This window comes from Pipistrellus hanaki (assembly GCF_964339955.1).
Source record: "Pipistrellus hanaki genome assembly, chromosome: 1".
Classification (NCBI taxonomy): Eukaryota; Metazoa; Chordata; class Mammalia; order Chiroptera; family Vespertilionidae; genus Pipistrellus; species Pipistrellus hanaki.
Genome location: NC_140503.1, coordinates 51,901,628 through 51,927,413, shown reverse-complemented (window position 1 = coordinate 51,927,413; position 25,786 = coordinate 51,901,628). Strand labels below are relative to the sequence as shown.

The window sequence follows — 25,786 nt, the reverse complement described above, 5'->3', positions numbered from 1 at the left end:
TCCAGGACTGCTGGCTCCCAACTGCTCGCCTGCCTGCTTTCCTGATTGCCCCTAAGTGCTTCTGCCTGCCAGCCTGATCACCCCCTAACCACTCCCCTGATAGCCTGATTGATGCCTAACTGCTTCCCTAGCAGCCTGCTTGCCCCTAACTGCCCTCTCCTACAGGCCTGGTCACCCCTAACTGCCCTCTCCTGCAGGCTTGGTCACCCCAAACTGCTCTCCCCTGCAGGCCTGGGTCCCCCCCAGCTGTCCTTCATTGCAGGCCTGGTCACCCCCAACTTCCCTCCTCTGCAGGCTTGATTGCCCCCAACTGCTCTCCCTTGTCCCTCTCAACTGCCCTCCCCTGCTGGCCATTTTGTGGCAGCCATATTGTGTACACATGTGGGCGGCCACCTTTGACCACAGGGGGGCAACCATCTTGTATGTTGGAGTGATGGTCAATTTGCTTATTACTCATTTATTAGATAGGATACAGACCTGGTGCACAGGTGGGGACTGGCTGGTTTTCCCTGAAGGGTGTCCTAGATCAGGGTGTGGTTTCCCTTGAGGCATTGGGTGGCCTGGGCTAGGGGCCTGTGGTGGTTTTCAGGCAGGCCATGTCCCCAGATGACCCAAGTGGAGGCCCTGGTATCTGGGATTTATTTATCTTCTATAATTGAAACTTTGTAGCCTTTAATGGAGGCCTGGGCCTGCCAGGGTGTGCAGAAAGCTTAGCTTCTTCATTACCAAGGAAACCCAAGCATCCTGCTCTCTCTGTGGCCGCAGCCATCTTGGTTAGATTAATTTGCATACTCACTCCTGATTGGGTGGTGGGTGTGGCTGGTAGGTGTAGCAGAGTGATAGTTAATTTGCATATTGCTGTTTTATTAGATAGGATAATAAAACCCTAATATGCAAATCAACCTAATGGTGGAAGGGCTAGTTGCTATGATGCCCACTGACCACCAGGGGCAGACGCTCAAAACAGGAACTGCCCCCTGGTGGTCAGTGCACTCCCACAGGGGACCACCACTCAGCCAGAAAGGGTTCATGGCTGGCAAGCACAATGGCCTTGGTGGGAGCCTCTCCTGCCTATACTGCAGGTGGGTGATGAAGAGTGAGGAGTCCCGGACTGTGAGAGTAATGTCCTCTTGCTAGCTTAGGGTGTGGGCCTAAGCCGGCAAGCAGACATCCCCCTAGGGGTCCCAGACTGGGAAAGGGAGCAGGCCAGGTTGAGAGACCTCCCCCAGTGCACAAAATTTCATGCACTGGGCCTCTAGTTCTCAGATAAGAGGCAATGTGGCTGATTATATAGGTGCTTTCACCTGTAGTTTTTCCAAATGAAGGAAAAATTCCCAAAAAGGGGAATGAGGAGTCTAAACAAAATCTTCCCTAAGTTTCTTGGCTAAACTTGAAGTCTCTAAATTTCTTAATAACGATGTTAAGAGGAGGGAATGTCCATTAGTTGGGACAATATAGATCAACTGTAGAATCTATTGAGAGAAAACTTAAGCTTGGCCTTTAAGTTTTTCTTGTGAGTGTCTAGATTTTATATTATCTTCCTCTTAAGACACTTGAAACTAAAAGACTTCATTAATATCTCTCATAGTTGGCTCCAGTTGTCTGCCCTGTAGGCCCTACCCACAGATATTACTTGCTGATTGTTGTGTATAGAATATGAAGTTTCCTTCCATGAGACTGGAGAGGATGTTTCTTAGAATGCAGAAAATTTAAAAAGTCCATCGGATGTGACACAAATTTCAAGTTTCAAATTTAATTACAATTTTGAAAATTATAGAAGCACCAAAAAAGTAATTGTCAAAGTACTTACAGTTTCTGAATGTCTGTTTTTCAATTATTTCTCAGTTAATGCATGTTTTATTGTGAACCCAATCTCTTAGTCCGGTTATCTAAAATTCCTATCATACAGATGATTTATTCACTGCTTAATACCAGATAAAAATATACCACAAAGTAAGGCCTATTCATATTTTAATGCAAAACATTTGTTACTATATATGTCTGTGAATATTAATGAGTGGTAAAACCAAGCAATGTGAACTCTAATGGAGAGATACTGTGAACTCCTATTTATCAGAAATTCAAAAATTCTTATGCAATTAACTAATTTGTGGCAACAACTTTCACAATAAATATTTATGGGCGATGATACTACTTACAGATTAAGTTAAGATGCCATTTTCTATCTGTACTATTGTATAATATCATTATATTCATTATAATGGCATGGCAGATTCTCAACATTTCCGTTTAGAGCTTTCGGCATTATAAACTATTAAATTGTGTTTAGTATAATTGGTCATTATTCACTACTTTCTAATTATTTGAAATTGATAAGTAGGTATTTTAGAGAAATGGGTGTTTTTTATTTAGTAAAATAACCATGTTAGTGATGAGGGATGGCTGCCTGGGTAATTAGAATTCTATTGATTTGGTATGGGAAGTAGTATAAATGAGCTTTTGAAAGTAAGTTAACTTCTATATGGATTGATGATTAGCCCTGAAATATTCTGACCCAAGATCACAGCCCTGGATCCCAACACATAATTTTGCAAGAGGAAAACAATTGCTCATAAAGAGAAATAGAACAGCAAGTACTGTTTTTGCAAAATCCATCTCTGTTTCCAGAAAAGAAATTCAAAGACAGCATCTAATGAAAGGAAACTAGAGCATCAAGTCTATGCTTGAAAGAAAGTACACTTTTTATATTTCTGAGTACTGGCACGTTTATCCGAATTACACTGTGCTTAGATTATTGCTGACATTAGTCTGAGGGTCTGGAGGACTCAGCAGGTGGCTAGAGAAGAGGGTGGGGCAGGGGTGTCATAGACAACAGAAGAAATCCAAGCTTGGGCTTGAATCAGGTCACAAATTTACATTTCAGAAATCCCAGCACACCAAGGTGACGGTGTTTACATTCTCTACTTCACTGTACACCTTAGGCTACCTGAGGGACATCTCTTGCTCCTCCTTTCTGATGGAGAGGTGTATACCCTGCCTCTTGAGCTGCTGCCTTTGTCCTAATTAGACCAGCTAGAAAACACTTGGAGTCCAAGGGATTCCTTCTGGGTTAATTACAGGGCTGTGAGCTGCTTTGCAGGAGAAGCAAAGCAAGTTCAATTTCAGACAAGATGGTTCTGTGTACTTTAATGTGTGATGACCTGTGCAGAGGCCAAAAGGCTGGGCTTTGCTGCTGCCTCTCTTCCACCATCTAGTCTGCTCTGAATTCCCCGTGCCTGTACCTGTCTTCTCTTCACTAGATGGTGAGCTTCTTGAGGGCAAGGTGGTGCCATTGTTCTCTGAACTGCAAACCTGTAGTTTATTACTTGCAGAGTAAGAAATAACAACAACAACAAAACAAAACAAAACAAAACATAAAGCAAAACCTCTGGAGAATTAAAATGATTCTGACGGGATACACAATTTTAAAACAGTTTCCTGTGTTTGACATTATTACTAACAAAAGGTAGTGCTTAAAAGAGTTTTTCTTCATGTGTTAAAGGAAAAGAGTGAGATAGATTTTGATGATTGGCCAGAGAGAATATTTCAGGCAGAGGAAACACTTGTGGGTAAAAGGAAATAACCAGTTTTTGCGAGTGGAGAACAACAAAGTGTTTTTGCAGATGTTTAAGATGACTTTGGGTACTTCGCAAAGCTCAACAAAAGAAAAGTGAAAATGACTAAAAAGAGGACCTGCCACCAAAAGCTTTTATATTTATTTGGGGGAGAAAAAACATGAACACAAATTATTATACAAAGAATGAATTAAAGGAGGGGGTTTGTCAAATTAGTGAATGTGGACTAAATATGAACGACAAATGGAAGGAATGAATTATAAGATTCAGATTGCAACAGTGGTAGTCTGGTGAGGAGGCAGTAAAAGTACATTTAATTCATGCAAAGAGGTAAAGAGATGTCTTGGGTTAGAGCAGAGACTATATGGTGAGGATTAGGGCGATAGATAGGTCTGATAGACACCAAGTCACTTTTTGGTGGAAATGGTTAGAAAGAAAGTACTCTTATTTATTGAAATATCTTGTTTAAAAAACTCTCCCTGTTCATTCTGATCTTACAGATGGAACAGAATATTGCTATTTTTTGTTTGGGTTTATTTGTTTTTGAGACTGTTGGTGTTTTGCTCACCATTGTATTCTCCCAAACTTAGTGCAGGTAACAATACTTAGCTGGTGATCAATAAATATTTGTTGGGTGAATGAGTAAAGTGCTGATAACTCCATAATATGATTATTTTTAAAAAACTTTTGAATTTAAATTTTAATTATTTTGATTTTTCTTGGATATATCTTTCACTTCTTTATCTTTACTAGTAATCTATTCTGTGTAGAATACCATGAAGATATGGAGATTAAAAAAAATTGCCTTTCAAAGGAGGGGCTCATAACCTTATAAGGGAGAGAAGCCAGACACAGATGCCATGCTTGGTGTGAATAAAACATAGAGCAAATTGAGCTCTTTCCCTAATGCCAACATATTGTTTAATATTTTGGAATTTGTTAGATAAATAGCCCCCATTCAAATTGTGATTACATGTTTCTCATCTGAACATTATGGCTCAATTTGCATTTATTAATGAAGGCAGGGTCATGCAACCTCAATTACAATCTTGGAAAGTTGTCAACAAATTCTGATGAATAAGTACTATGTAATTGTTGAGAAAACTAGCAGTCTTTCTTGGTTTCTTCCTAAAATAATAGAATTTGGGAATAAAAATGAGAACAAATATTATTTAGTCTAAACAATTCCCAAACATACCAAAAATCATTAAGTGAGACAGAAAAAGTGACCAAGGAGCAGACCAGGTTGTTGGGAACCACATTTATTTACTTCACAGACTTTGTATTTTAGGGCAAAGCATTTCTATATTTTTCAGTTCCTAGGTTCAGACCAGCCAACTGAAAGCTCCATTGGACAACTAGAAAAATGTTTGATTATTCTAAACTCCATATTTGAATACAGCTGGCAGATGGAGAATCTGCCTTGGAAATGAAATTTCTAATAAAGATTCAGCAAGAATGATTTCTCAAGTTCTGTACAAAAGAGGGTTTTTTCAGTAGAAGATTTACTACATTTTATTTATCATATTCAATAGTATACTTAAGTGGATAATCAGGCAGTTTAAATTCAAAGTATATTCTCTCTGCCATATGTATGCATTTCCCGCCCCCCGCCCCCCCCCCCCCATTTTACTGGTTACCTGAATAATTAGTGATGTAAGGTGAAGTCTTTGGAGTTTCATATCTTGCATTCAGATGTAGATATTACCACTTCCTAGAACGGTGGTGTTAAGGAAGGTGCTTACTTGTGCCAGGCCACAATATTTTCCTCTCTGACAGGAATATTATAGTAAATTTTTAGAGGAACAAAGCAAGCAAATATTGAATGGCAACTATAATTATTTTTTTTTTTGTTAACCATTAGCTGTCTCTGCTACTTGTGATATATTGTGAAAATAAAGGTTATATATTGTGTAGACCTGGAGTTACATAGTCTGAAAGTCAAAACTAGAGCATATCAAAGACAGTATGGAAAAATTGTGAGCTGGTATTTGTGGCAACCAGAAACCAAGACCACCTCAGTGGAGGGCCCTTCCCAGAGGTGAACTCCGGATTGAGTACCTTGGTCCTGTAGGTATCACATCTTGACATCCACAAGTCTGCCCTGTATGCCATTCAAACCCACTTGTTTTATGTGGCAAGCTAAGGCCATCTGGGATAGCTCGCTGGTCTCTTACATGAAGAAGGTTACTGGCAGGAACTAGAGCCCTTGTAATTGTAGCTGCTCTCCAGACCACAACATGTCAGATATCCTAAACCTCCCATATCAGGTATCCCTGGGGTGACCAAGATTATCATTTCTGAATGAGCCCCTAGTCATTTGCTATTTTTATCCATTTACTACAAAATTAGGAAAAGGTTTATGAAGAATTTTCTCAGTGGCTTATCTGGGTGCTAAACATATTTCTCCTTGTCCCTATAGTGTAAGTCCAGTCCTACATTCTACTAATAATCAGTCATTTTTTCCTGCTGTAAGTCTAAAGTGACCAGATGATAAGTCTATCTTAAGGTTTCATGATACTTTTATTATGTGTCTTCATAGAAGCAGTTCCCCCCATGGAAACCAGGAGCTCACTGCCGCAATCCACTTCTGTGTATTAATCCCCATGGTCTAAGATGAAATTATGTGGGTAGGGAAGGCAAATTAATACCTGAAATTGTGTTGGTCCAGTTAGAATGAAGTACTGCCCTTTCCAGAGTAAAAGTGCAATGTAATCAATTGCTACATGTAATCTAGTTGCTTGTATATTTTCTTGAAATATGTTGTTGTCATACGTGTTCAGCATTGGTCTCTATTGCTGTCAGGTTGGCCATTCAGCAGTGGCTGTGCCTTGATCAGCTGTGGTGAATAGGAGCCCATGCATACTCTCCATCTCAACCACAACTGGTCAACCTATTCTGTTTACGTGGTTATTTATTGCTACTTCCTTGAGGATGCTTTCTGGTGAGCCTCAATATGCAAACAGAAAGTTTCACCTTTTGTGCCCTTTCATACTGCTTCTTCTCTAACTCTCTTTGATGCTGATTTTCTAATTTTTCTATTTATGGGCTCCTAATAGGTTAGACAAGCAATTCGCCATTGTTCATGAGTCCACATGCATTCTTACCATGGGCCACTTCTCTGTCCACACAAGTGCATGCCAAGATAACCTGTCTCAAATTCTGTGCATTGGGAGGATTTTACTTTACTGCTGGGTTTCAGTGACATGTTGAGTGGGACTGTGTATCATAGTCCATTTTAATGTACACTCACATATTGAGACACCCACATACTGAGATAAGTTGTCCAGACTATAAATCACTAAGTTTAGACTTCTTCCTTCTTCCCTTAGCTGTTCATAAGGGATATATTTGACTCCCCCAAAACCTAGTTGTTTTGTAGTTGTTCTCCAGGACTCCCTGCAGATACTCAAGTCCTCTAAGTAAAATGGCATAATGCATGCCATCAGCCTTCCACATTCATAACATCCCAATCATGAATCCAAAACAGCACAAGAATTTATTGAAAAATATCCTCATATAGGTGGACCCACACAGTTCAAACCTGAGTTGTTCAGTTGTTCAAAGATCAACTGTACATCCCCCCTCCTACCTCTGTGTGTGTATGTCTCTCTTCTCATACTTATACACACACACATGCACACACACACACACACACACACACACACACACACACACAGAGGGAAAGACACTGCTGCAATTGTAATGGATGACAAAGGTCTAGGCCACATCCTCATGCAGCTTACCTGTTCCCTGTGATCCTGTCCATGCCTGATAGTCCCAGCTATACCATTTCCAATGTACAGTGGATTACTATTGGGTTTATCCAATGTCACTATTTGATGGGTTGGACAGAACTGAACTCATGATAGGTAGTTCTGGCCACATGGTTAGTGGCTGCCACGTATTCAAGTTCTCTGTATATATTCAAATCCAATTGCAGTCTGAGAAATATTTTTTGAATAGATACTAGGTTTCCACTTCAGATACCTCCCCATTTATCTAGCATCGACATAATTCAGTTCATAAGTACTTTCTTGTTGGTGCATATATGTTGGTGGTATCTATCCAAAAAATAGGGGTCCACATTTGATTCCCCTATTGTAGCTCACCATAAATTCCACAAGGTGACTACTTAGCACAGATATCTCTGTTCACAGAGTGTGAACTATATCAGCCTTTTGGATCACATGCATATGGGTCAGAATAGCATTTTCACATATGGAGTATATGATTTCTGAACTTGAAAGGAAACCACACTTTGGATGTGAGAGGCAATGATTTACTTTTTACTTTGGAGGTGATACTGAGGTATTCTCTAGACTACTTAACCCTAAAAGGCTTAAGTTGCCTCATTGTTGCCACATCATGGTAATTGTACCCAGCTTTTTTCTGATAGTTAAATGATACCTAACGTTTTAGTTGTTTTGGTATCCTATTATTTCCCTTGTTATTAGAGCCTGGCTCTATAGCATCTCTGACTTATAGAGGATAGTCACCACTGAGATGACCAATGATGTCATCGAGAAACTTACATTACTTATCAGGTTGGTAAATGATATGCCCTTTCATGGAACATTTTCAGCTGGTGAGTTTTATGGTTTTATATAGTATTTCCACTCTATCACAACTATACTTCTCTGAGACTTATGACATCTTTCTCTGTTATTTGCCAAACTATTTATACTAAGTGCAGGCTATTGTTTTTTCCAAGCTTCAAAGAACCAAAATAGCTTTGTGTTAATAGTGTCTTCTATGGTCAGGTGTTAAATTCAGTATCATAGGAGTATGCTTCTATAGCAATAAATTCTTCCCTAATTTAGTTTATATACCTCCCCATTGATTTAGCATCCACAGAATTCAGTTGATAAGTACTTTCTAAGTTCCTGTTGGTGCATATATGTTGGTGGGATCTTATATTTTCTTCAACATACAGTCGCTTTCCTCCCTTAACAGACCTTATATTTACTCAGCTACAATATGTTGTGACTTTGCTCTTATTGTTCTGGAGGCCCATGGGGACATTTGTGGTAGATCTTGATGAAGAATGCATAGCTTTTCTTGCAAGTCAGAGACTTCTGTATTGTCTTCAAATGAGGGTAGCATACTAATCACTAGAAGGAGAAGCAAGTCATGTTTGCACTCTAGGATTCCAGGAAGCTGATGATTCAAGAATTCTAAATGATTCTGGCCAGCATGGCTCAGTGGAAGAGCATCAGTTCATAAGTAGCAGACACTTATGAACCAGGAGGTCACAGTTGGATTTTAGTCAAGGCACATGCCAGGGTTGTGGGCTCGATCCCCAGTGTGGGGCATGCAGAAGATAGCCAATCAATGATTTCCTCTCATCATTGATGTTTATATCTCTCTCTCCTTCTCCCTTCCTCTCTTAAATCAATAAAAATATATTTTTTAAAAGTCCTAAGTCAATTAACCTACATGTCCTCATCCCATAACTCAAAGTCCTATTTTTTTTCTATTAAGGCCTGATCTTAGCATAGCCATCCTACCTACATTGAGGAATCTTCTCTGGAGCTTTGCCTCTCTTATAATTAACTAGAGGCCTAGTGCACAAAATTTGTGCACAGGCTGGGGCATGTGTGTCCCAGCCCAGCCTGCACCCTCTCCAATCTGGGATCCCCCTCACAATCCTGAACTGCTGGCTCCAAACTGCTCGCCTGCCTACCTGCCTGATTGCCCCTAACTGCTTCTGCCTGCCAGCCTGATCACCCCCTAACCACTCCCCTGCCAGCATGATTGATATCTAGCTGCTTCCCTGCTGGCCCAATTGCCCCTAACTGCCCTCCCCTGCCAGCCTGGTCACCCCTAACTGTCCTCCCCTGCAGGCCTGGTTGCCCCCAACTACCCTCCCCTGCTGACCTGGTCACCCCTAACTGCCCTCTCTAACTAGCCTGGTCACCCCTAACTGTTCTCCCCTGCCAGCCTGTTTGCCCCAAACTGCCCTTCCCTGCAGGCCTGGTTGCCCCCAAGTGTCCTCTCCTGAAAGTCTTGTTCCTCCCAACTTCCCTCTCTTGTAGGCCTGATCCCCTCCAACTGCCCTCCCCTGCAGGCCTGGTTGCCCTCTCCTGCCAGCCTGGTCACCCCCAACTGCCCTCCCCTGCAGGCCTGGTCCCTCCCAACTCCCCTCCCCTGCAGGCCTGATCGCCCCCAACTGTTCTTCTTTGCAAGTCTGGTTGTCCTCAACTGCCCTCCACTGCCAGCCCAGTTACCCCTAACTGACCTCCCCTGTGGGCCTGATCACCCTCAACTGCCCTCCTCTGCAAGCCTCGTCCCTCCCAACTTCCCTCCCCTGCTGCCTGATTGCCCACAACTGCCCTCCCATGCTGGCCATCTTGTGTCCACATGGGGGCGCCCATCTTTGACCACATGGGGTTGGCCATCTTGTGTGTTGGAGTGATGGTCAATTTGCAAATTACCTCTTTATTATATAGGATTCCTGGGGCTGGTGCTTAGCTTTTCCTGCATTTGTTGCAAAAGGTGAAAATTTATTTAAATGATGGCATGGCTTTCCAATTGTCTTTACACTAAGCCATAAATTGGTGATTTATCACTCTTAGCCTTTTGTTCTTAGTCTTTTGTTGTCTTTGTTTATTACATCAAAAGATTCCAGAAACAGCTATTCTATTCCAAAATGCTAATCACTTCCTCTCCTCAACCTATCAAATAACATGGGACATTGTATGCATGAATTCATTCCTTTACACTGGTATTCCTCCCAGTCTATCAGTAGTGCATATTTTAGCAGTTGGACTGCTACAGTACACACAGGCTATCCAATTTTCCACATAGTGTCAGTGATTAGGTTCTCATTGCTAGCCCAAGAGGGAGGACCCAGATAAAATATCTCAATTTGGAGTCATTTCCTCAGTGCTCCCTTGACACCAACTTTCTTAAGTCATTTTCCTTGGGAAACAGACTATGAAACAAATATATATGCATAGAATTTCTTTTGGATTGGGTAGAGGGGGGAGCTGAAATGCAATGTATTTGCAACAGAAGCCTCAGCCAATCTTACAGAAAACTCTGATGCAGGGATGGCCCTGTATTAAATCAACAGAGAATTTGAACACCTACTGTATCAATTAGTGCTAGGCTTTTGAGCACTTATCAATTACTCAATTAATTTGGGCTGCCCCAGAGGAGGGGGATAACCCTTTGGCCACAGAGCATTCTCAGACAAACTCAACTATGCATCTATGGCAACAAATACAGATGGAGAGATGAGTGGCTTTTATTCCTGAAGGGGGTATCTGTGTGGCACTTACAGTTATGCCACACAAGATATTTCCATTGATTCTGAGGGAAGACTTGGATGGGAGGCTGAAGTGTAAACATTTGGAGTGGAGGCTGAGGGTAGATTCGAATGGGAGGTTAGTGTTGAAATTACATTGGTCTTAATTAAGGGTATACAGAATGTGTATGCTTCTGGGGTACCCGCTTATGTTGTTCTTATTCCTATGGCACAGAAGTATATTTAGAGGGCTTATTCACTGATTACTTTTTAAAGACATTTTAAATGTTTTTAAAAATTAGCAGATGGTGTCAAAAATAGTTGATCTCATTTTCCACAGCATTCTTCTGCATCTTTGTTTTCTAACTGTCATTAAAACCTAAGTAAAGGGTCTGGGCTGAGTTAGGATCAAGAGAGACAAACACAGGTACAACCAGAGCTTGAATCTTAGAGCTTACCTTCTTTTGTGACAAGGGGCTTTGGGAAACTTGAATTTAGATACATAGACATTACATATGTTTACCTCTGTGGTTACTTAGAGATATACACATTTTTGTGTATCCTTCTTAATTTCTTTTTTATTTCAATTATAATAGCACCTAGACTTTCCATTGATCAGGTTACCAAATACATTTGTTGTGATTTGATGCCCTTTGAGGTAAGAACTGGCTGATGCTAAGCATGTTCAGTTTTAAGTTGAAGAGACTTTACACGTATAATTTAGTATTCCACAATAAAATACAAGAATTTTTAAAGAACTAACTGAATTTGCACAGGGGACATATATTAACTATCATTATATAGAATGGGATATATCTTTGCTGAACAAGTTAAAATATGTATTGCTATTAGGCATTTTAAAATGATTACTTTATGGAATTTCTTTAAAAGCACCCTGTGATTTAGGAAAAGGATGAACTTGCAGCTCTATTTAGCGAGACATTAATTTTAATTTTTAGCTGTAAGTATCACATCCATTTTGCTTGCAAGCTTTGAAGCATGAGTAATTGGCTTTCACTCAAGAGTTAGAATCAAGGGAAGTTCCATTGTGTGAGGAGAAGTGCACTGGAAACTCTAATGGAAAGGAAGGGGGGGATACTAATTATGTAAGCATCTGAGTTTTGGTCCATTGCGATGCTGCACAAAATTTATTGAAGTTTTAAATTCTTGCTTTTACTACCGAACAAAGACACATCTAGAGTTGTGCATAATCAGTGAGGTGAGAACAGCTAGGAAGTCATTTTCATAATCAAGTGCAAATGTCTGTGGTGAGGATTAAGTGATATTATTTTTTAATGAATATAATATAATGATTGGGATATTTTAGGACCTATATGAAATGTTTAATTTTTGTTTGAATTTTCTTTTCTAAAAGAAGGTAATGACCTGAGGTGAACATTGATGAGGGCCTGAACTAAAATGGAGGCCATGGGAATGGAAAGGAGGTATAGGGATGGGAGAAACTGTAAAGTTAAGGCCTGTAGGTAAGTTTGGGGCAAAACAATAGAGGAATTAGTAGTGAAACTGGAGTTCCCATTTGTATAAATAAGAACATGTTGGCTTTGTTACTAAGTACTATCTGAGAAAGTTAGAGTGTCATGTAATGAAGATGAATTTGAAATACTGAATTTGAGATGATAATGATTTTTCAGATAAAGCCGGTCAAATCATTAATAGGAATTAATACAAAAAAAAACCAAAAAAACCAAAAAAACCCAGAAGCTATGGAAATTTATCGATTTTGTAGTTAAAAGAAAGGGGAGTAAAAGAAGGTGAGAAGAGGAAGAGAGGCCAGTGGAGGGTGTTGCTAGGACTTGTTTCTAAAGAAAAACACTTACTTAGACTGATATCTCACTTAATTAGACAAAACTAATACTGGTCCCACATCTAGGCCTAAACAGCAATCAGAAACAAAGTGGTCTGCTTCCTCTATGCTCATATTTTTTCTCATTCTGCTTTTCACCATTTGTCTGCACTCTTTTATTTTATTTTATTTTATTTTATTTTATTTTATTTTATTTTATTTTATTTTTATGTCTTTCCACTGCTAAATTTTTACCAAGTTTAAAAGTTGGCTGTTCTGGTCAGAACTTTATGTTGCTCTGTTGTCAAAATTCCTGTTTCAACTTACAATTCCCAAGAAAGAAAACGTCATTGGCCCAGTTTTTATGATATGACCACTCTAGTCAAAATAACTGTGTCCGGAGAGAGACTCAGGCAGGCCCTGCTGTCACAGAGGTATATGGAAATATTTAAAGACAGACAATATGGCTAATGGTTTCTGATGCAGTCGGCAGGATGGGGAAGATTAAGACATTAGACAAATATTATCCATATCTCAGAAAAGATACATTTTAGGAGACTGCTGGGCTTGGAGAAAGGGCAGACAGCAGGCCTCCTCTATGCTTTGGAAGCGTCAGTTGGAAGGTGCAGTGGCCTGAGAAGGTGACAACATTGAAGGAAGGCTGAAGGCTGTGCTGTTGGTTTGTTTGTCATTTACAATAAGGTAAGATGTGAACATGCTTATTGCTTAGGTTGGATGGACCCTTTAGAGAGAAAGGAACTTAAGATGTGATCAAGAGAAGATATAATTTCTGGAGCATTATCTTAAAGGGGATTCAGTTAAGATCACAGGAGGATATATGACCCCTGGAAAGAAGAGATTCTAAAACAAAGAACATTAAAATGAATACCTTTCTGAATTCCAATTGCATGACAGGGGACCTCTAGACAACTTCAGTCTGTCCCAGACAAGGAGGCTTTTCTGCGTCAGAGGATTTCCAAACAGATAGGAGAATTGCGGCTTGGCCTTTTGGATGAAGCTGAAGGTCTAAAGAAGCTGTGTTCCCTACTATATTGTCTTTCTGCTTAGACCTATGAGTGCATTGTTCAACACTTCTTATGTGTTCTGCATGTTCTGAAATTGCACTAAATTCAGCAACTAAAGAAGACCTAATTTTTATACAAACAAGTAAACCAGTTTCCACCATTCCAGGATATTGCTTCTTCATGTGCTATTTCCATTATCAAAGTACATGTTCCATTTTTCATTTTATATTATTTCACTGGAATAAGATTTGTGAACAGTGAAATGGAGATATCTCAAATTTATAATTAGAAGAATTTATAAATGAAAATATATCTACTACCCCAATTAAGATATAGAACATTTCTATCACCCCAAAATGTTTTTCTTCAAATCAGTCCCCACCCTTCATATGCAACAACTTTTCAGATTTCTATTATCATAGCTTAGTCCTGACTTGAATATAAACAGATCATAGAATATTTACTCTTTTGTGTCTGACTTCTTTTGCTCTATATAATACTTTCAAGATTCACGAGTAATAGTGGCTCATTCTTCTTTATGCTGGTTAGTTTTCCATTATTTTAATTTATGTATCCATTCTCTTATTGATGGATATTTTCCTACTTTCAAAATATTATTAATAAAGTGTCCATGGAAATTCTCATACAAGTTTGTTTGAAAACAATATGCCTTGTTTTTTCTTGGGTACACACTTAGGAATGCAATTGCTGGGTCATAGTGTAAATGAAGGTTTACCTTTATAAGAAATTGCCAAAAGCTTCTAAAGTGATTATATTCTTTTACATTGTCCTTTGTACTGTATGAAATTTTAGTTGCTCCACAGCCTCTCCAGCATTTGGTGTAGCCAGTATTTTTATATTTTTAGTTACTTTTGCCTATATGAAATGGTATCTCATTTTGTTTTTTAATTTGTATTTTCTTGTAATTAAAATAATGTTGTAGAACACATTTTCACGTGGTTATTGGTCAGTTAGAAGTTAGTCTGAAGTTACCACTAATTATTAACCCATTGTGTTGCTTTTAAGGATGTGCTCTTGGCCTTAGGGTTCATTTTGAGGCAGGTAGAAATAATAAAACTGGGCAAAATGAGATAGCAGCACCTAATCATCTGTGACGCATACTTTGTGAACACATTTTTATTGAGACACTGAAAGTACAGAGCTCTTTAGATTTCATTAATTAGGTGTGTGGACATCTAATCAATGTACCAATTTGCCAGCAATATTCACAATTTCTTGTTATAGATTTATTTAGTGTAATGGACCCTGAAGCCAGTTAGTTTGGGTTGCAGTTCTTGCTACATCACTTCCCACCTATGTGGCGTGGGGCTTAGTTACTTAGGTTCTGTTTCTTCATCTGTAAAATGGGGATCAATAACAGTACCTACTGCAGAGATTACTGTCAAACATTAATGTAATAGTATATACAGAGCATTCAAGAAAGTATCTGGCATGTAATAGACAAAAAAAGAAAAACATGTGCAAAGACTATCTGATGAATAGTTTAGAAGAATAATTAAGGTATAAATATCATGGTTCAGATAATAAGGACAGGAAAAAAGAAGAAGCTGACTTGAGTAGTTAAATTTTCATGTAAACGTTTAGTTTTGATCTATCCTCAGTGGTTGAAACCAGATTAACAGGGGACATTCTAAGCTGAGTGAAGAACAAGTATAAAAGAAACCACAGAAATAAGCTTAGTGGATCCGTCCAAAGTACAGGATATGCAATAGTGCTTAGTAGGAGTTTAAAAAAAAAAAAGGAAAATGACATTTAAGGAAGGTTAGATGGAAATCAGTCCATGGGATGGTTTTTGGAATGGTAGAAAATATTATTTTACGAGACCAGTAAGCTATTGTAATATTAAAGGTCTAACTAAAGTAAGGAGAATGTAAATTATTAAAATGGCCCTACCTAGTTCGGCTCAGTGGATAGAACATCAAACTGAGGACTGAAGAGTCCTGGGTTCAATTCTGATCAAGGGCACATGCTGGGGTTGTGGGCTTGATCCCTAGCAGGGACATGTAGAAGGTAGCCAATCAATGATTCTCTCTCATCATTGATATTTCTATTTCTCTCTTCCTTTCCCATCCTCTCTGAAATCAATAAAATATACACATATATTTTAAAAAATCATTATAGTGAAGAAACCAAGCTTTAAAGTCAGGCGATACCAGCAACTACTTGAGCATCTAAGGGACTCACTGTCTATAACCATAACTGGAGATAATACATTTGCAAGGTTACCATGAAGATCATATAACTTTACGCACAAAAAATACTTTGTAGATTCCAAAGTACTAGTAGAAGTATTAGTACTAGGTGTCATTGTTTACTACTAAATCAAAGAGCAGCAATGGAAGTGAATAACAAATACAGATGGGCTGCAGTTGAATGAAGATCTATCTTAATTCTAGAGATATTCAGGAAAGGAATGGAGGCAGAGAGAACAGCTTGAAAAAAGGCACATTTGTGAGGCAACTCTGTGGTAATCAGGAAACTGTGACTTCCTCAATGTGGCTGGGACAGATGTGCCAGTGGGAGTGATAGGAAATGAGTCTCCTAAGACAGGTAGTATTGTAAGTGGAATAATTTTTATATTTTAAGAAAATACTCATTTTCTGTATTCCTGAAACCCAAGTAATTTATTTTTTTATTTTATTTTAAAAATATATATATTTTATTGATTTTTTACAGAAAGGAAGAGAGAGGAATAGAGAATTAGAAACATCGATGAGAGAGAATCATTGATCAGTTGCCTCCTGCACACCCCTACTGGGGATGTGCCCACAACCAAGGTACATGCCCTTGACCCGTAATCGAGCCTGGGACCTTTCAGTCCACAGGCTGACACTCTATCCACTGAGCCAAACCAGTTTCGGCAATTTTTTTCTTTTAATAATATATTTTAATTATTTTTTTAAGAGGGAGAGAGGGAGAGAGGGAGAGAGGGAGGGAGAGGGGGAGAGAGAGAGAGAGAGAGAGAGAGAGAGAGAGAGAGAGAGAGTGTGTGTGTTTTGTTGCTTCACTTATTTATGCATCCATTAGTTGCTTCTTGACCAGGGATTGAACCTGCAACTTCAGCTGCACACCAGGGCAATCTCTAACCAATTGAGCTACTCAGCCAGGGCTATATAATTTTATTTACTAATATAACCCCAATAAATTCAATAAAAATGAAAATATATTAATTTTAGAGAGATCAATTTGAGTGAAGGACCAAATTAGAGCTAGGAATACCACATAAGATACATTTGTAATAGTCCAGATATGAAATGATGGAGTTCATAACTAAGGCATTACTAATGGGATGAGATAATATCAATTGGATATAGATATGGGATAGATTATATAAATCTAGAATATACCCAGGAATGAGTCCTGGGTATAAGTCTTGAGTAAGCGGATATTTATTATGATATTAATTTAGATGAATAACTAAGAAAAAATGACTGGGTTTGAATGGAGTTTAATTTGGGGCAAGCAAGTGAAGATATTTAGTAAGTGACAATTGTTTTAACTTTTAAAAATGAGTTTGGATATAAGTTTACATCTGTGAAACCATCAGTATAGTCTATGCCATAAACATATCTATTATCCCCAAAAGTTTCTTCCTATCTTTCCTTCTTGCTTTATTATTATTTTCTGACATGAATACTTAACATGAAATCTGCCCTCTTAGCAAAACCTTTAAGTATACAATACAGTCTCATTAACTACAGTATCTATGCTGTACAGTAAGGTTCTAGGATTTATGCATCTTGCATAACTGAAACTTTGTGCCCTTTGGGCCAATTCTTCAGCAAATAATTCTCGAGTGCTTATTATGCATGCTGGGTTCAGGATGTTTAAAATAGGACAAGTCATAATTGTTACTCTTAAAGAGGACATAGTTCAGCAGGTGGAGACAGAAGTGAGATTATACTACAGAATTCTAATAGCTTATGAGCTAGGTTGTGGGCCAGTGTGGCAAAGAGAGACAAAAGCTCAGTTTGGGTGGTTGGTGAAGTCTGCACAGGACTAATGATTTTGGAGTTTAAACACAATTTTTACAGACAGAATTGCTGGCATGAGTGATAGTCTAGGTAGAGGGAACAGAAAAGGTACTGAGGTGTGAAAGAGCATGGAGCCCTTAGTGAATAACAAGTCACTGTATGTGATTGGAATGTAGAACAAGGGAATTAGTATGGGTAAATGTGGATACATGCCCTGGGGTTCATGTTTTCTGAACCAGGATTTCAATTTGGGTTGAATTTTTCTGCTCAATTTTTCTCAACAATTATTTTGTAAAGTAATAGTTCTGAACTAATAATAAAAGTCAGAAAGTCTAGATAATTTCATGAAAATATCATAAGCATTAACAAAATTACTGCTTTCATTTAAACAAAAAGCGGGTGTTTGTTTTCAGGTCTGGGGATCCAGGAGCTTGGACTGAGTGCTTAGTAAATAGAACAATTTATTCTACCAATTGATTTTAAAGTAATTTATTTACCATCCTACTTCTTAACTTTCCAAAGTCTTTTCTCCACATGGAGAGGTCATATGGGGTATAATAAATACTATTCTAAATTTCATTCAGGAGTCAATTACTTGACATTTTTATTAGTAGAAAACAGATTCAGGCTTATACGTATAAGGAACAGCAAATTGTTTCAGACAAGAGGAGCTGAGGAGCTGGTTTCTGACAACTTATGAAAGCAGACCTGGACTTCTTTAGAGTCACTCTGTTTCTCTCCTTCATCTTTTTGCTTCCCTTTCTCATTCCATAGCCCCGCCTCTCCTGAAGCTGGGCTCCTGCCAGAGCAGGCTTTCTCTACGTCCCTGCAGAGCCCCAGTGAAGAGAAATGGCAGGTTTCCAAGTGAAGGGAGCTGGTAACGAGTCAGTTGACTCCTAAAACAATATGTAGTTCATTGTGTAACTTTAAAGAATTAAATAGATTATTTTTCTACCCACATATGTAGTCCAATGTCAGTACAGGCTTTTGGCTGCTACCATTATTCTGTGATCTATTTCAACAATAAAACAGTAAGTTAAATTTAACAACATTTTATTTGAATGAAATCACATACAAATCACACTGCTAGTGAACTGGAAAAATTCATATAAATCTTCTTCTCCTCTTCCACCTCCTCTTCTTCCTTCTTTTCTTCCTCCTCCTCCTTCTTCTTTATCCATCCAATTCTTGATTCTCTGTAGGATCATTTTATCTGTGGCACAGTTTCTTTTTGTGATTTGATAACCTATGGCTATTTCTGGTGCTAACCCTGGGGATGAGTCTCCTGCCATCTGCCACAGGGCTGCACTGGGTGATTAGCATTGCTCTGCTCTCAAGTCCCGTCCTTTCAAAACTTGGATGTACTATCTGCATTTTCAAATATATTTTCCCAATTGGATTTATTGTTGTTATAATACCTCATTTGATATAACCTTCTATTTCTTTTCAACCATTATATGTCATTGACAAATTTGATGGCTATAAAAGATGTATTTTCTCTTAGTATTTACTTTAGCATATAACATATGTCTTACTTGGATTACTTTAATCATTATTTAAGAAATTCTGAATCATTGAATGCCTAGAAAAGTAAAAGATTACTTGAATAAGAAAAGGTCTTATATATATATATATATATATATATATATATATATATATATGGATAATATTAATTTGATTAATTTTAAATATCTGGGATAGGGTGTATACATTTAAATTTAAATGCTTATGTGTTTCTAAGTAAATGCAATCTAGGAAATAAAATAATGGGGAAATGACAATATCATGAAGTTAATATAGCTTTTAAATTTGTTATCTTATACAAACCTTTGTAAATTATCATTATCTTTTATTACCATTTCAATTGTGTCTGTCCATAGATTATTTATTTATTTAGTTTTATATATTTTATTGATTTTTTACAGAGAGGAAAGGAGAGGGATAGAGATTTAGAAACATCGATGAGAGAGAATCATCGATCAGCTGCCTCTTGCACACCTCCTACTGGGGATGTGCCCCCAACCCAGGTACATGCCCTTGACCGGAATCGAACCCAGGACCTTTCAGTTTGCGGGCTGACACTCTATCCACGGAGCCAAACCAGTTTTGGCTGCCCATAGATAATTTAGGAAAAAATATAATTTAAACATAGATATGGTTACTGATTTGCTTTGTAGTTGTTTTAAAAGCAACTGTGTATTGAAATTAATATATTACCCTGCTCTCTCTGCAATTTTCTTACCAATTTTATGTATCTTGAATACTTTTGAAAATGTTAGAAATGGGATAAGTCTAGAATTAAATTCTGATACTCACTTTTACGTTGCTTTCTTTTAGACAGTACTTGAAGTCACATGGAAATGAGAGCAACTGATGAAACCCCTTCTCCAGGAGAGAATGTCTTCCATAAATGGAACTTGGCTTCGGTTTTCACAGGACATTGACCTTGTGGCAGAGCCACGCTGCCCTTCCTGCTATTTTCAATGATTCAGAGAACGTCTGAACAGTGATGCTTGCCTTGGGTTTACAGTTTTTCATCCTGACACCTTGTTTATGTTTTTGGAGTAGAGAAGCTTGCACTAATTGCTCTCCATGGTGGCTAATCTTTTCAAGAGCCTGATTTTACCTTACATACATAAGCTTTGCAAAGGAATGTTTACAAGGAAATTGGGGAATACAAACAAAAAAAAAGAGAATCGTGAGCAGAAAAGAGATCAAGACTTTCCTACTGCTGGCCACACCAAAACCCCCAAACTTTCTAATACCTTGAAAAGTACCGTAAAGAAGATTGCCAAGTGTTCATCTACTCGCAACTTATCCACTGAAGAAGACGAAGCTAACAGAGAATTTTCTCTCTCACCAACATTCAGTTACCGAGTAGCTATTGCCAATGGCCTGCAAAAAAATATTAATGTAACCAACAGTGATAATGAAGATCTGCTTCAAGAGTTATCTTCAATTGAGAGTTCCTACTCAGAATCACTCAATGAACTAAGGAGTAGTGCAGAAAACCAGCCACAGTCAACACTCATGATGCCAGTGAAACGCAATAGAAAGAGTTCAAGCAGCCTGGCTCCTTCCGAGGGCAGCTCTGATGGGGAACGCACTCTGCATAGCTTAAAACTAGGAGCTTTACGTAAACTGCGGAAATGGAAAAAGAGTCAAGACTGTGTCTCCTCAGATTCAGAGTTGAGCACAATGAAGAAAACCTGGGGAATAAGAAGCAAATCTTTGGACAGATCTGCCCGAAACCCAAAGGCAAATGCCTTGGAGCCAGGATTCAGTTCCTCTGGGTGTATTAGTCAAACACATGATGTCATGGAAATGATCTTTAAGGAACTTCAGGGAATAAGTCAGATTGAGACAGAACTTTCTGAGCTACGTGGGCATGTCAATGCTCTCAAGCACTCCATCGATGAGATCTCCAGCAGTGTGGAGGTTGTACAAAGTGAAATTGAACAGCTACGTACAGGGTTTGTCCAGTCTCGGAGGGAAACCAGAGACATCCATGATTACATTAAGCACTTAGGTCACACGGGTGGCAAGGCGAGCCTGAGATTTCTAAATGTGCCCGAAGAGAGATGTGAATACGTCGAAGTGGTGGTGTACCAAATTCTAATAGATAAAATGGGCTTTTCAGATGCAACAAATGCTATTAAAATTGAATTTGCTCAGAGAATAGGACACCAAAGGGACTGCCCAAATGCAAAGCCTCGGCCCATACTGGTGTACTTTGAAACTTCTAAGCAAAGGGATTTGGTCTTAAAAAAATCATATAAACTCAAAGGAACAGGTATTGGAATCTCAACAGACATTCTTACTCATGACATCAGAGAAAGAAAAGAGAAAGGGATACCATCTTCCCAGACCTATGAGAGCATGGATATAAAGTTGTCTACTCCAGAGCCCCAAATCAAGAAGAATAATTGGAGGCTACCAGATGACAGTGATGGAGAGCTGGAATCTGAACTCAATCGAAACAGCTATGCTGTGCTTTCCAAGTCAGAGTTTCCAACAAAGGGAAGTGTTTCCAAGCCAAGTTCAAAATCACACAATGCTAGAGCCAAAAATAAAACTGCTAGTAGCAGCAAAATTTCAAATAAATCAGATTATGATAAAATGTCCTCACAATTGCCAGAACCAGGTACCTTGGAAAAACAAACTACGACCCATTATGGAGATGCAACTCCCCTCTGGCATTCACAGAGTGATTTTTTTACCGCAAAGCTTAGTCGCTCTGAGTCAGACTTTTCCAGACTGTGTCAATCTTACTCTGAGGACTTTTCAGACAATCAGTTTTTCACTAGAACGAATGGAAGTTCCCTCTTGTCATCTTCAGACCGGGAACTTTGGCAAAGGAAACAGGAGGGCACGCCTACCTTGTATGACAGGCCTCAGGACTCACTTTTGGATGGGGCTGTGCAGGGTGTCCAGGGGAACACAGAAACTGTGGATAGCGGAATGAGCAATGGCATGGTTTGTGCATCTGGAGACCGAAGTCATTACAGCGACTCCCAGCTTTCTTTACATGAGGATCTTTCTCCATGGAAGGAATGGAATCAAGTGGAACAAGGAGCTGATTTAGGTTTGGATTCATCCACTCAGGAAGCTTTTGACTATGACACAAACAGTCTATCTGACCAACAACTAGATGTTTACAATAAAGACCAAGAAGACTCGGGGAAGTGCCATAGTGACCTTCAGGATGACTCTGAGAGCTATGATTTAACCCAAGATGACAACTCATCTCCATGCCCTGGACTGGATAACGAACCACAAGGCCAGTGGGTTGGCCAATATGATTCTTATCAGGAAGCCAATTCTAACGATTTGTACCCAAATCAAAGCCAGTTGTCCATCATGTACCGAAGTCAAAGTGAATTGCAAAGTGATGATTCAGAGGATGCCCCACCCAAATCTTGGCATAGTCGATTAAGCATTGACCTTTCTGATAAGGCTTTCAGCTTCCCAAAATTTGGATCTACACTGCAGCGGGCTAAATCAGCCTTGGAGGTGGTATGGAACAAAAGCACACAGAGTCTCAGTGGGTATGAGGACAGTGGCTCTTCCTTAATGGGGAGATTTCGGACATTGTCACAATCAACTGCAAATGAATCAAGTACCACCCTGGACTCTGATGTTTACACAGAACCTTATTATTATAAAGCGGAAGATGAGGAGGACTATAGTGAATCAGCAGCAGATAATGAAACAGATTATGTTGAGGTGATAGGACAAGTTCTTGCCAAGCTAGAAAACAGGACTAGTATTACTGAAATAGATGAGCCAATGCAGGAATACGATCACTCTTCTTATGAAACACCTTATGAAACCCCACAAGATGAGGGATATGATGGGCAGGCAGATGATGTGGTTAGTGAAGGAGGGTTGGAACCCTTAAATGAAACATTACCTGAAATGGAAATAAAAGAAGATGAAAACCAAAACATTCCCGAACAGCCTGTGGAAATCACAAAGCCAAAGAGAATCCGTCCCTCTTTCAAAGAAGCAGCTTTAAAAGCCTATAAGATGCAAATGGCAGAATTGGAAGAGAAGATCCTGGCTGGAGGTACTCATGTTTCAATGATACATGATGAGCTAATTGTGTTTTAACATTGGGTGGTGCATTTTTAGAGCATGTTTATTCGTGGGAGAAAAATTTATTGCAAGGAACGTGAATGTTTATTCTGGTAAGGATTTTATTTTACTCAGACTGCTCCTCCAACAAGTTTGGATTGATGATTTGAAATCAAGATGTTTCAAAACAGGTCATACTGAAATAAACCCTGCACTCTGTAGATCAATATTTCTCTGCCAGGGTTATATATAAACCTCATGTCATATTAACCAGCTCTGAGGCAACAGTTATCATGGAAAGGCTGATTTAAATAAAAGAGCAACCTGGGGTCTATTCCTTGGCGCTGTTAGGTTTATAGTGTTGGGGAGAAAGGTATAGATAATCTTAAATAATTAGGAAGGAGGGACTACCTCATCTACCATTCCTTGTGTCATCCACTCTACACTGTGGGGGCTGCCAGTAGGAAGAGCTGGGTCTGCACAGCCAACCTTACCCAGTGCCATGGAAGACCATAGCCCCCCTTACTATGGATGGATGCAGCTGAGAGAGTGCAGTAGGGCCAAAACCCTAGGCCAGTGGTCTGCAAACTGCACTCCTGAGCTGTGGTTTGCCTCTCTGTTGACTAATGAGTTTGCCAACCACTGCCCGAGGCTATGCTTGAGTGCTCACAGTTCACTCCACTACTCAGGAAGGTGGCAGAGTCAAGAAGTTTTCCCCTAAAGAGTAGAGCAGAAATCTCTTGCCCATTATGGATATGAAAGGAGTTCCTTACCTAACATTTTACTTGATTTTTGTGGGGGAACAATTTCAGATCATACTCTTTGGAAAACTAGCTGCATATAAATAAATAATATGTTGACTTTTAAATTCTCAACCAAAATTTATCTTCACTTACCTTAATCCCTTACCATTTATTTTGTTTGCATGCTTATCATTTTATATCTTTGGGATAGTTTCATTCAGTATATCTCAATTTAATGAATTATATATTGTTAATATTTTCCTTGGTCATAGCATTATCTTTAATTAAAATACTCAGCATAATATTTCATAAAGGTACATATTTATGTAATATTTATATTTATGTTACTTGCTATTATGAAATAATAATTTCTGCAGCCAGTAACTGATTATGGTTTCTTTGTTTTGACCAAAGTTGGGATCAGAAACTATTCAAAACTGGCCATTTTCTGTTGGATATGGGTGGGCTGTTGAATAATCAGAGACCTTTATGGTTAAACTGTTGTGGGTGCTAAAACAACTGAAATAATGACTTGAGTTCTCCTTTCTAAAAATCTGTCTATATAAAACTGCACATTCCATGTCATTTATTTAAAGAAACCATAAGTCAAGGGGATCTTGGGTGCATCGACTGTTTGTTTGTTTTTTTGTTTGTTTGTTTGTTTGTTTGTTTTTTGAAGGTAGAGTTCTATATTAAAAACTGATTTGAAAATTCAAAGTAGTCAATATTTTGGAAAGTTTTTATTGGAATAATGTCTATTTTATTTCAGAGTGACTTAAAAAGTTAGGCATTCTTATTACTAAAACTTAGTTGACAGTTTCTTATTACTAAAACTTAGTTGACAGCAGTTTGACATTGTATTTTACCTTCTGTAGATTAGAAAAGTCTAATCAAAGGTTTAAGACTAAGCAATGTTTGTGTGTGTGTATATGTGTATGGGTGTGTCTATTGTGATGCAATCTATGCATTTGTTAATGCTAATTAGTTAAGGTGTCTGAAATGTTAGGCAATAGTATAAACACAACAAGACTATGATTAAGAAAAAATGGATCTTCATCCACTTTTTAAAAAATTTCAAATTATCAAACCTCTGCAAAGTGTTGCTGGTAATGACCCTTCTCATCAACTAGCTAACAGTCCTCGTCACCCACTGGCACTTATGCTTAGAAAACACAAATGCCCTGGTTATCCACATACCAGTAGCTTAAGAATCCTAAAATAGATTAAAAATATATATATTTTGCTATTTACATGACATACTAGGCCTGGTTACAGAAAATGCAGACCCCCTCTGTCTTGGGGCTTCATTTTTTATTCTGTGAGCCACTTTTGAATGGAATCTATTGGATATCATCTATCCTAGAGGAAATCTGATACACATCTTTAAGTCACTCTCTGGATGCTTGAAAGGCACCAGATTGACTACCCAGGAGGCTGCAGTAGCCTAGATTCTAAAGGCCATCTTTTCTCCCCTTGACACCAGTCAGGCAGTCGTCCCCCTCCTGTGCCACCAATATGCCTCATGGAAGGGCAGCCAAAACAGGGCATTTTTCAGTTCTCTTCCTTGCTCAGAGCACCCCAATGAGGTGCCAATTGTCATGATAGGTTTTGTGCCCATTGCCATCTGCTTACTGGGCTTTGGATAAATGTCAACGTATTTTTTCTCTCCATGACCATCCAGTCACCATTTGCTAGCAAAGCTGCTTTTCTCCACTACTAACCTGGCGAGATGGACCACTTTTAACAGCATGGGATGCTGATAGCTTTAGGGGATTAAGTGCATAGATTTGAGTTATTTATTTTGACTTTTATCTA

The 25,786-nt window shown here is 38.8% G+C and overlaps 1 protein-coding gene across 1 annotated transcript in view; it reads left to right on the top strand.

Moving 5' to 3' along the window:
* The window catches only part of UNC13C (unc-13 homolog C), a 501,491-nt gene that overhangs the window by 5,335 nt on the left and 470,370 nt on the right, over positions 1 to 25,786 (top strand). Inside the window, exon 2 of the mRNA XM_084880006.1 lies at positions 19,989 to 23,220. Within this exon, the coding sequence (XP_084736132.1) occupies positions 20,244 to 23,220 (2,977 nt within the window). The 5' untranslated portion in view covers positions 19,989 to 20,243. The remainder of the gene's footprint in view (positions 1 to 19,988; positions 23,221 to 25,786) is intronic.